This window comes from Amphibalanus amphitrite, unplaced genomic scaffold (assembly GCF_019059575.1).
Source record: "Amphibalanus amphitrite isolate SeventyFive unplaced genomic scaffold, NRLGWU_Aamphi_draft 000797F_arrow, whole genome shotgun sequence".
NCBI lineage: Eukaryota > Metazoa > Arthropoda > Thecostraca > Balanomorpha > Balanidae > Amphibalanus > Amphibalanus amphitrite.
The window spans coordinates 122,501-134,577 of NW_024882291.1; the positions used below are offsets into that span (position 1 = coordinate 122,501).

Consider the following 12,077-nt stretch of genomic DNA (forward strand, 5'->3'; position numbering starts at 1 on the left):
GCGGCAAGGTTTCTCAGGTCCGTTTTTGACAAGGCTCTTATTGACTCAGGTGCGAGCCCTTTGCCATCAGCAGAGGGCCCTTTCAAGCCTTTTGACGGCCGTTTAACGTCTCTTGAGTTCCCATTGAGGCCTTCTAAGGGCCCTTTGAGCAGTCGAGGGGTCTTTGAGGCCTTCTGAGGGCCTCTTGACGTCAGCTGAGGACCGTTGAACGCCAGCTGAGGACCGTTTTTGGGCCTTCTGATGGCCATTAGACGCCAATGGATGACCCTCTGGCACCAACTGGGGCCCTCTGACACCAGCTAAGGGCCCTTTAAGTTTGATGCTAGCTCAGGGCCCTCTGACATCAGCTGGGGGCCCTCTGACGCTAGCTCAAGATCCTTTGACGCTCTTTAAGGCCTTCTGAGGGCCCCTTGATGCTTCCTAAGGGCCCCTTGAGGCTTTTTGAGGGCCGCTTGACGCCAACTGAGGACCGCTGGACTCCAGCTGAGGACCGTTTGAGGCCTACTGATGGCCATTTGGCGCCAGCTGAGGGCCATCTGGCACCAGCTGGCGTTTGACGTTAGCTAAGGGCCCTTTGAGGCCATCTGAGGGCCATTTACGGCCATCTGAGAGCCCTTTGAGGTCATCTGAGGGTCCCTTAAGGCCATCTGGGGCCCTTCGAGGCCATCTGAGGGCCTTTTGACACCATCTAAGGGCCCTTTGACACCAGATGAGGGCCCTATGACGCTAACTGAGGGCCCTTCGAGGCCATCTGAGGGCCTTTTGAGACCATCTGAGGGCCCTTTAAGGCCATTTGAGAGCCCTTTGTACAGGTCTTCGGTGGTCTAAGGATTAGTTAGAGGCCCATTTGAGGCGGCCGAAGGCCGCCTCAAATGGGCCCCTATTCCTTCGAGCTGGGCCCCCCAACGGGTTAAGAAGTATGCAAAACTCCTACACTTAATAGGTTAATAGGTTATAATGTTGATACTGTTCACACTTACACTGTTAATAGGTTACAAGATAGGGGGAGAGAAAGCGGGCAGGGATGAATGGGGAAAAAATTTTAGGCAGGTCACATCAGTACTATGCCTACCAAAAGTAAACACCGCTGCCTGACAGGATAATTAAGTATGCAAACGAATGACTGAATAGAATGAATGCACGAATGAATGAAGTATGAAAGAAAGGAGCCTAAGCATATTATAGGTGAGCAGTCGAATAAGACAGAGAAATAGGTACAGGTCTCGCGAGATTAAGCAGTAGGTTTTGCACTTTTACATTTCCGGTTATATCTCAGAAAAAGCTTAAGACGACGAAGATATAGCCTGAAGTATACTAAATTTTCTAGGTGCAAAACCTACCGCTAAAACCCGCGAGAACACACAATAATAATCGCTTCACATAAGAAGTGTGGTGGTGGTGGTGGGAGGGGAGGGGGGGGAGGGTTGTTCGACAAATCGAAACACGTCTCATACCATACATGGGCCTATGATCAATACCCGTGTGGTATTCTAGCTCCACACTTCTTTAAATGTTAATCACTTGAACCGATGAAGGAACGCCTCCGAAATATATTCAAGTGTTTTTGTAACTTTTGGCAATTTTTTGAATTTTGAACAGAAGGTTATTCCATTAAATAGAAGGTAATTCCATTAAACATATTACATATAATGCTAATATTACTAAGTGCTCGAGCGAGGAACATATTGAAAATAATTAGATAAATAAAAGAAGTTGACCTTTTCCTCGACATCAAAAATGTAAAAAGCCGAATAATATGTATATTAAAAAAAAACAAAAAAAAAACGGTGAGCTTTCGGCCACTGGCCTTTATCAAACCAACGTGATAACAATGTAGTAACAATGTTGTCAATGTTGTCACGTTACATTGTTATCACGTTGGTTTGATAAAGGCCAGTGGCCGAAAGCTCACCGTTTTTTTTTGTTTTTTTTTTAAATATATTATTCGGCTTTTTACATTTTTGATGTCGAGGAAAAGGTCAACTTCTTTTATTTATCTAATTATTTACATATAATGCTGTTCACCAGAGTGCTTCGTCATTTGATTGCTATCAAACGTGTCGAGGGTCCTGCCAAGCGTGAAAATATGCCCAGCAGCTTATTGTGTTTTGAGTGAGATTAACACATGACTGATGTGTTACAAGTACAGACTACAGACTACATGCCGTTGTTTTCTGTGTGGCTTTGTTTCTCAGTGTGGCCGACCGACTGACCGTGCAGTGGGGCGCGATGTGGCGCAGGCCGTCGGCGTCCAGCAGCTCCAGTCCGGGCACGCCGTTGCGCTGGCCGCGCTCGTGCAGCTGCCGGAGGCCGGCCATCTCGGTCCCGTCCAGCGCCACTATCAGCTTGCCGATCTGCCGGGACACGTCCCATGTCGCACACAGCCCAGCCCAAAGGCACAGCACACTCAACGGTTGGCTTCTGTTTCCATTATATTTCTGCTTCAGTCTTCATAATGACCCATTTTCACTTTGATAGCATCTGATGATTCGCATTTCCACACAATGCACAGTGGGGATTTTTCCGATCTAGCACGTATTTATTCGTAGAGGGCAAACCATAGGTAGAATTGTAGCCAGATTGTGCACAGATGTTGGCTGGTGTGTCCTGGTGAGAATTTTACCTGTAAATGTGCATAATCAACATAGTACAGGGGGTTCAATTGGACCCCCCGCTCAGCCGTTTGGCCCCTGATCAAGCTAGAGCTTCGCGGAAAAGTCAAGCGTGCTGCCTATGACGAAATGAGGCCGAATATATCCAATTTTAAAGTCCAAGGTCATAAGCTGACTTTCCAAGTCAGTTTAATTACCAAACTAAAGTTGGGAAATCGAGACCTCTTGAAACTTCGCAAAGTTAGGGTGTTACGGGGTATTTTGGGGTGCTGATCACGAATTTCATGTTAGTTTTGATCACAGACGATGTCTTTATGCATTTAGGCCAGGTCGGGTCAGGTCAGGTTAGATCAACTAGTAGGCGTCCTGCCGGCCATCCATAGAAGTGTCACCTACTACTGATAGCTTCGTAACATGGAACGAAGGCACCAGAACTACTTCGTAAATATTCAAATGGCTGCTAAAATCGAAATCAGCATCAAAAACTACCCTAGAAACAAGTAAAACTCGAAAAAGTGAACCAAGGTCATCAAAAGGTCAATGACCTTGACTTGACCTTCACGTGACCTTGACACCCACCATTATGCATGGCACCAACATCATTTCACATATTTGAACGTTTAAAACCACAAAAAGACTGGAAACCGCGGATAATGTGAGCTGGCATACGCCGAATCGCGATTCCGGCCAAACATGGTCTCGAAAAATATGCCACAGGTCAAAGGTCAGTTGGGTCAGAGTCATGAAATTTTTAGGTTAGATGTAAAATTGATGATCTCGAGGGTACCGAAAGTTTCGGCGCGATCGGCCGCTTTTTGCGCGAGTAATTTGCGGAAAACCATGGGGTTTTATCCGACCCCTTCCCCCTCCCCCTCCCCACAAGTGCGATGGTTAATAAGGTTACGGTATGTATAATTTACGCTTGTCATCCTATTCCTAATGAATGTGTCTCAGAAAATATGCATCATGTAAATCACAAAGTAAAATTATTCGCCTATGTCCGGAACATACCTATATCGTGCTGTTTGCCCTAGCGCTCCTCGAGTGGGGTGTTAAGATACTCTAATGTGAATATTCCGTGTTCAGGCAAGTTTCGGCAGCCAAACTAGGCGTTGTCTTGTGCAGAAGAAAGTGGCGAATTCGATAGGATATATTTCGGAGTGGAAAAGTGTGGAGAACATTGTTGATTTCCTACATCTATTTAGAATACCATTCCTTCAATATGGTGTCTGTAAGGGTTTTTTGTAAAGGGCATTTTTGTGACCTTAGTAAGGTTGTGGCATACTTTCTGTTTGCCATTCCATTCCTAATAAAGGTGCCTTTCAGACGATATGCAACTTTAAGACCTCGCAAGATTAAAACCAACAGGACAGGACAATGAAATTGAGCTATACTTTCGGGCCTTGCTGAGCCCATTGAGTAATCACGCATGAGTGTGAACTTTGGGCGCATTTTTCCTAGTTTTGCTGCGGACATACAGATAAAACAATGCCATATATGAAAAATTCAGACATTTCTTAGCCCTACTGACACAAAAAATAAACAAAAATCCAAAAAATATTTTTTGAATTTATAGGCGCTAGATCGGAAAAAATCCCCACTGTGCAATGCACGCATGTGAGGCCAGAGGCGCAACAATGACACACTAGCTGTAACATCGGGTCAGATGAGTAGAAAATTGATGAAAGCTTTCTGAAAAAGGTATGAGAGACGTTCAAACACTTCCCGGCCCGACATGAAGGAGAAGAGATACCACATGGACTTATTATAGTGATCATATATTCATGTATGATCATATATGATCAATATGGATTCTTATAGTGATCATGACATACTGTTTCATCCCAAGAAATCAGTTTGCATGGCCATTCTTCCAACACCCTTTAAACCAGGGATGCGGAGCCGTGGAAATTTCAGACGGCTCCGGCTCCGGCTCCGGCTCCGGAGAAAAAAAAATCGGCTTCGGCTCCGGCTCCGGCTCCGGGTGAAATGTCATGGCGGCTCCGGCTCCGGCTCCGGCTCCGAGTAAAATGATCCGGCTCCGGCGGCTCCGGCTCCGGCGGCTCCGGCTCCTACTCAGTACATCCCCTATGCGATCAATTAAATACGGGTGGAAGAAAAAAGGCGATGGGATTGGTGCACGTTGCTTCTGTATTTATTTAACAAGGCTATTTTGAATACCACATTGTTTTACGCCTTGTACTGGCAAACCGAACTAGGTAAATAATTGTTTCCTCTTAAAGGAGCCGGAGTCGCCCCCTTTTTTGACGGCTCCGGCTCCGGCTCCGGCTCCGGGCTATATTGTTTCACGGCTCCGGCTCCGGCTCCGGCGGCTCCGGCTCCGGCTGCGCATCCCTGCTTTAAACACATGACACTGCCAGATACATATACCTAACTCTGTGTGATAGGATAGTGTACTATCTTATGTTGATAGTTTTAAATACCTTGGCTACCACATTTCGAACTCTTGCTCGAAGTCGGATGATCCGGAACTGCGCCACCAGTATAGGCTGTTGTGCTGTCGGTCTAACTCACTCAAAAGAAAATTTTTCAATGTGTAAATATGATGTAAAACGTTTTTTGTATTCCTCATACTGTTCAAGTGTCAGTTGTGTGTATTTGTGGCACTCTTACCGTGCTTCTGTGTATAGAAAATTCATGGTCTGTTTTAACAATGCCGCGAAAATGTTTTTCGGTTAGTGGTTACAATCGGCCCTGGTGGCGCAGTCGGTTAAGGCGTCGACGCGCGGTGCGGGCGGTGCCGGGTCTCGGGTTCGCTTCCCGGTTCCGCCCGTTCCGCGGGCGTCGTCCCCGACTGCGTCACCAGGTGTGGGGTAGGCTCCCACTTCAGCCGTAGCCTGGGGGGTGGGGAATAGGACGGCGGGAGGAGCAGGTGCTCTCTCTCTCTCTCTCTCTCTCTCTCTCTCTCTCTCTCTCTCTCTCTCTCTCTCTCTCTCTCTCTCTCTCTCTCCTATAATTGGGACAAGAGCCCGTTGGAGAGAGATACGACTAAAAACAAAATCGTCTCTGTAGTGTATCTAGTATGTTTGTGTGAATTGACAACTTTGACCCCATGCATTGGAAGTCTGTATTTGGCTTCATGAATCGCCTTCAACAAACGACCAATAGTATAGTATCTGATTTGTTTAGCAGTGATGTAGCCTGCTCTTCTTCTGTAAGAAAAATGTGGCATTCGGTGCTATATGTGCGATGAGTACCTAAAGTCAAAAGTGTATGTCTTCTTTTGGACTCTGTGACTGTAAATAAAGTAATGTCTGTCTGTCTGTCTGTCTGTCTGTCTGTCTGTCTGTCTGTCTGTCACAAGCGGCAAACGGTGTTGGATAGCCCTATCAGGGAACTACCTTGTGACCCAATTTTATTGACCTAGGTCAAACCGATGACGTCACAGGTCAGATCAAAGGTCCAATTTTCACCGTTTACAGGCATTTCCAGAAATGCGTTGTAAAATCGAGTAAAATGCATTTCATTGAAAATCATCGATGGGGAAATGTTCTTCAAACACATATTTTGCTATTTGAGGTCACTGATACCAGGTCAGGTCACAGAGGTCAGGTCACGGGGGGGGTCACAATATGAAAGTGTCGTGTGATACATGTTCTATGGTCCATTTTACATGACAAATGCGATTATGTGGGTCAGGCAGCCTTAGGGGCCAGCTTAGCTTTTTGGTCGAGGTCAGGTCAAGGTCAGGTCAAGGTCAGGTCAAATCAGGTCAAATTTCAAAGTTAATATTTTTGCATAAAATGGGTATCGATTCGATGCAGCTCGTCACGGCGAGTTCAATGGTGGTTTTTGTTTTGCGCTAGGTGGTCTAGAATTGCTAAAAAGTGAGTTTAAAAATATGATGTCATCAATTTTGAAGTTTTTCGCCATAACTTGGCCAAAAAAGGAGGTATCGATCTAAAATTTGGTATGTTTGTATATAGAACAGCGCAGGGTTGATCACATATTTTCCGTTTTTTTCGAAATTCTGAAAAAAATTGGGATTTTTTGAGTTTTTTATTTTTGGGGGTCAAAATCCCAAAATTTTGAAAATCCGACATAGCAGTTTTGTAGCGATGTCTTTTGTCTACATGACCATATAAAGAACTTTGAAATTGCTTGGTAACTAGCATTTGTGAGCGTTTCAAGATTTCATGTTTTTTGCTCATTTTTGCTCGAAGATGACCTCAGTTTGACTTCAAAAACTCCTGACCTAAGGTGACCTCAGACTTGAAATTTGGTGTGAATGTGTCAACTAGATGCCCGGAAAGGTACTGAAAATTTGGCGCCGCCGTTTTTTGCTATTCATGAAAAAACCACGGGGGGCAAATTGCCCCCCCCCCCCAGCGGGGCGAGGGTTAAAAACTGAGCCCTTGAGAGCGATTGCCGTAGTTCGATGATTTGCTTTGAAATCGGCCGACATCACGTCACTCTGACGTCATTTTCGGCTGCCCTATGGTAGCTAGAAAGTTGAAATTTAGACAAAAGGTGTCAAATTGATGCCGCTGAAGGTACCGCAAGTTTCGTGTTGATGCGTTCAACGGTTTGAAAGATATTGCCGAAAAACGGGAGGAGGGCTCTGTAGAGCCCCCCCCCCCCCAGTCATGGGCGGGCTTCGTGAGTGGACACTGGACATCCCAAAAACACATCATTGAACACACCGCGTTGCAGTGCGAAATTCAACTCCTTCATGGTTGGGCCGGGAACTCTTTGAACGCCCCTAGTATATTACCTGTAGGTACAGGAGCTCAACGTTGCTGACATTGTGATGATTATGAAAAAGACACTACGTCATGGGCCAAAGTCAGCAGTACCTAGCAGCCAGCCCACCTTTCTGTAAGGAACGTTGTGCTGATCACAGAAGTCGTAGGTCATGCGCAGTCCTCTGACACACAGCTGGGCCTTCAGAGAGCCGGGCGTATAGTAGATGCCAGCGTGGACAACCCCGCTGTTATGTCCCGACTGGTGAGCAGCTGAGGGAAAAGGTACGACCCCGCTGTTATGTCGCGACTGGTGAGCAGCTGAGGGAAGAGGTATGTACAACCCCGCTGTTATGTCCCGACTGGTGAGCAGCTGAGGGAAGAGGTATGTACAGTGGGTCTATTTAAGATCTCCAGAGCCACCACGTGGCGCTACGGTCGGGGTAGGGCGAGTCCAAATCCCGAGGGAAGTGAGGTCACCGGTCGTTGTGGGGGAAGGAGGGAGGGGGAGTGACGCGGTATCACGGCGCATGGGGCGTGCGTAGCGCCGGGACTGGGCCGCCCGCCACTGCGCCGAGGCTGAGGGGAGGGGATGATGGTTGCGGGTGCGTTCACTCCGGTATGGTGGTATCCTGTTCATGTGGAACCAGCAAGAATGCGACTGAAGGGAATCATTATCTCAAACAAACGGGCAAGCTAGAGGCAGCGTCAGTTCCAGCCAAAATGTTGAACAATAATAGGTAATTGAAATCTAGGACGCATTCATAGCATGCAACTATTCAGTCTATAGTTGCATGATGCTTTTTATGATGCATGATGAGGCTGTTCTAAACTGTTATTTGAGTTAGATATTTTTCACTTGGCACGTTCAGTTTTGGTGGGTTTTATCGGGCCGAACAGAATCAGAAAAGAAAACAGATTTGAAATGGCTCCAGAAAAATGTCCAAAAATATTTTCTTAAAAATGAAACTTTGCTAAACATTTATAAGCGATAATTTTGACTTTTTGAGAGGATATTGGGGAAAGATATTGGGGAAAGATGTCATCGTGTTTGTCTGTGTTGCAGCAGAAGGAAAGGTTTTGGTTCGTGTCGAGATAAAACCAGACCCGGGAGTGGGGCTCGAACTCACAGCATCGCATTCAGCCCACAGGTTACTCAACCTCAACGTTACGAGCACCTATCGCCCTGCGCAGCTTGCTCAGTGTTTCGGCTAGAGTTCGGCCAAAGTGTCTGACGTCTGTCAATGTCACGAGGCGAAACCGCAAGGTAAATGTCCGTCCCGGTAGCTCGGTCGGTAGAGCGTTGGACTCCATGTGCCATCTGGTGAGAGCGCACGTCCCGGTTGCAAAAGTCCGGGTTCGAAACGCGACGTGTGTTTGACGTTTTTGAGCCTCCAGGGGGTATGGTTGTGGTTGGTGGCAGGCCGCTGCCAGGTGAAGTCAGTGAGGGGACCGGCCGTGCGCGGCTATGTGCGCACGTTAAAATTTGGACTCTATAGAGTAAAATTTGGAGAGCGCACGCTAAACTCTATAAGGCGCACGTTAAAATTTGGACTCTATAGAGTCCAAATTTTAACGTGCGCACATAGCCGCGCAATTCTGCCATAAACCAGGAATTGCTTGATCGGAAGGTAGAGAGCAGGGTCAACGCAACAAGCTCAGCTTAGCGGGGACTCTGTCCTTGTCATTCCTTTCATTCAAAAGGTTCGGGCCAAATTTAATATTAAAAAAGGGGGAGCCAAACCAGGTTGGGCCGGGTTGAACCCGATTGGGCCGGTGTCTTAGACGCAATCATGGTCAGACAAAACAGAGGCTAATTTCGGGTCAATTTTTATTTACTGATCTTATTATTTTTAGCTTACACGTATATTAACTTTAAGCTTTTTTTAACACGAGACTTCATGCATAAAAATGCTTACCAGTAAAAAAATCACCTGCGTGATAATTATTTGCCAAAGGGCGCTCTACGCAAGAAACGCCAGCCGGTCAAAAAAAAAAAAAAAAACTGGCGAGCGATACGATCTTTCTATTGCTTGAATTATATTCAATGAAAATTTCAGGAGACATAAATAATATTAATCCTTATAGCTACTGGGCGCCCGGAGCATTCGCTAGCATTCCATTGCCAGCTGCATTACCAACATCACATTTGCATTACTTTGGGTTCATCATAGTTGACAGTAGATGAACCGGCCACAGCAAACCCATGCCTCATTACCCTTTCCTTCCAAGCAGCCAACTGCCAAGCTAACCGGCCGCCCGGCCCACCACTGCGATATGGAACAACGCTGGAGTGCGCCATTTGCCTGCGGCAGTGCCCCACCGCGTCGGGGCTGTTTGACAGGTCACCCGCACCGTGACCTCGCCAGCCGCCCCGCCCACCCCCTGCCCCTCGCCCCTCCTCACAGTCACCTCCCCACCGGGCTCAGCTCGGTAGTGACCTCTCCTTGATTCTCACATGGACTCGACTGAGGGTCAACGCCATCTAGTTTCGTCTGGAGATCCTTACTAGATCCACTGTACACTCGGGGGCAGATTGATGTTCCACAACTCTTTATCCACCGGGTTCCTATGGCTCAGCATTGGCAGCAGCCGCCTGGTACCGGTAGACTGTGCCGCTTCACTTACTTGTCAAGCGGCACAGCCTACACACACCGTATGCCACCGGTCTGGGTCGGTGGCTGTAAGGCGATGTGGGCCGCCTGTGACGTCAGCGCAGCGGTGAGGGCCGAGCCCGGAGGCATGGCTCGGGTCGGCGCGGCGCGGCGGCTGGCGAGGGCTGGGGAGTGAGGTGGGGTGGGAGCACGGACCATCGCGCGGCTGAGCGAGTGTAGTTAACTTTCGCGTCTCAAGGCGCCAATTATTCTACCTAACAATTATGCTAAAGTAGTCGTTAAAATGTCCTATCCCCAAGACAGCGCTATCATCATACTTGCCATGCACATTACGACACACTTAAACGTGACATTGGGACAGCCGATAGAATTTATATCACACGTGCATCGAGTTGCGGAGCTACATTGTTTTTAACAGATATGTATTAAGGCCTTGATTGAGCTCATTGGTGTCTATTATTTCGCACAGCAATCGTCCAGAGACGTGGGAACTGGGGTTTTTGGATAGCGCGGCGTCCCAAAGCAACTCTTATGTTCCTCTAATGTGTGGTCGCAGCCACCAATAGCAAACCGTTCCATCTAGGAACAAATAAGTCGCGCACCTGGGACGGTTCGAACCGGGTTTCTCCAACCGGTCACCCCACGACGCTAGCGTTTATCCACTGAGCTGCCGAAACCAGCGACCACCCGCCGCGGTCAAACGCGATCAAATGTCACAATACTGTCATTGGCGGTCAGCGGGTGAATGTCATTTTGTTTTGTGCGGACAAGGACCATTCTCGGTAGCTCAGTGGATGAACGCTCGTGCCGTGTATTGGCCGGTGGGAGAAGCCCGGTTCGAACCCCCCTGAGTGGCCGACTTTTTGGCTCCTAGTTGGAACGGTTTGCTATTGGAGGCTGCGACCACATATTACAGCAACAGTAATAATCGCTTTAAATTGGAGCGTTGGCTGCGGCACTACTCATAACCCCCAGTTCCCACGTCTCTGGACGATTGCCGTGCGAAACAATAGACACCAATCTGCTCGATCAAGGCCTTAACACGCGCAGTGGAAGGGTTGCCAGTACTACGCCCAGTGGAAGGGGGGGGGGGCGGATGTCGCCCCCCCCCTAAGATCTCAGCTCCCACTGGAGCTAGAAAGACGAAATTTGGAGGGTAGGTGGGGGCCATGGGGAACTCTGTTGTGTGTGAATTTCATGACCCTAGGTCAATATCTTCAAGGTCAAATGAGGTCAAATGTGGTCAAATCTGCCATATTAGCGACTTTTTTGCGTTTACACGCCGATAACTCAAAAAGTTACAGGCCGATTTTCTTTTTTCTTTCACTATACGAAAGACCCAACATTTGTGAGTATGTAAGGTGAATTTCTAGTTAATCCAACAATAAATATGGCAGTTAGAAGCATAGGCGGCGGAACGGGGAGGGCACCGGGGCACCGTGCCCCCCTTTGATTTTGGCATTTTAACATTAGCCCTATGGGCGTTGCATGGAAAGAATAGGACCAAAAGTCGGCAGTGCCCCCCTTAATTGAAGGTGTTCCGCCGCTACTGGTTAGAAGCCTGCTAAGGGTAAGATGTCACCGGCTGAAGCGGGATCGGCCGACGCGGGAAACGCGGCAATCACAATTTTGTGTTTACACACTCATAACTCAAGTTGTTACCGGCCGATTTTCAAAATTCTTTGACCATATTATGATTCCCTGTACATTTCTCAGTCTTCTCACCAAATTTGACGCGAATCTAATATAATCAGCGGTAAGGAGCGCGATGTAAAGACGGAACCGTCCCGCCCCGGCACAGTCTACAATTCAGGCGGCGCGTAACGGCTAGCGCCGGCCGCCTCGCCGCCGCGCCGCGGCGGCAGGATGTTTGACTTTACATCGCTCTTACTGGAAAAGTTGTGAACCGATTTTCTTATTTCTTGCACGACAAGATCCGCCATTCAATTCTGGGCAGGTAGCCAAAATTTCACATTAATATTTTGTTTGCGGCGCGAGTTATTGGCGAAAAACAGGAGGGGTGGGCGAAATCCGCCCCCCCCCCCTTCCACTGCGCGTGTTAACCCTATTCCTGGCGGGGGGGGGCCTCAGGAGCCCCCCTCTGAGGTTTTTTGGTTATTTCTCCCAAACGCGTTGAGCTAGGAAGC

The 12,077-nt window shown here is 47.9% G+C and overlaps 1 protein-coding gene across 1 annotated transcript in view; it reads right to left on the minus strand.

The window, feature by feature from the left end:
* Nucleotides 1-12,077, minus strand: part of LOC122366331 (L-2-hydroxyglutarate dehydrogenase, mitochondrial-like) — a 146,841-nt gene that overhangs the window by 36,380 nt on the left and 98,384 nt on the right. The window contains exons 4-5 of the mRNA XM_043338492.1: nucleotides 7,446-7,588; nucleotides 2,214-2,354 (exon numbers count right to left, since the gene is read on the minus strand). Of these exons, the coding sequence (XP_043194427.1) occupies nucleotides 2,214-2,354; nucleotides 7,446-7,588 (284 nt within the window). The remainder of the gene's footprint in view (nucleotides 1-2,213; nucleotides 2,355-7,445; nucleotides 7,589-12,077) is intronic.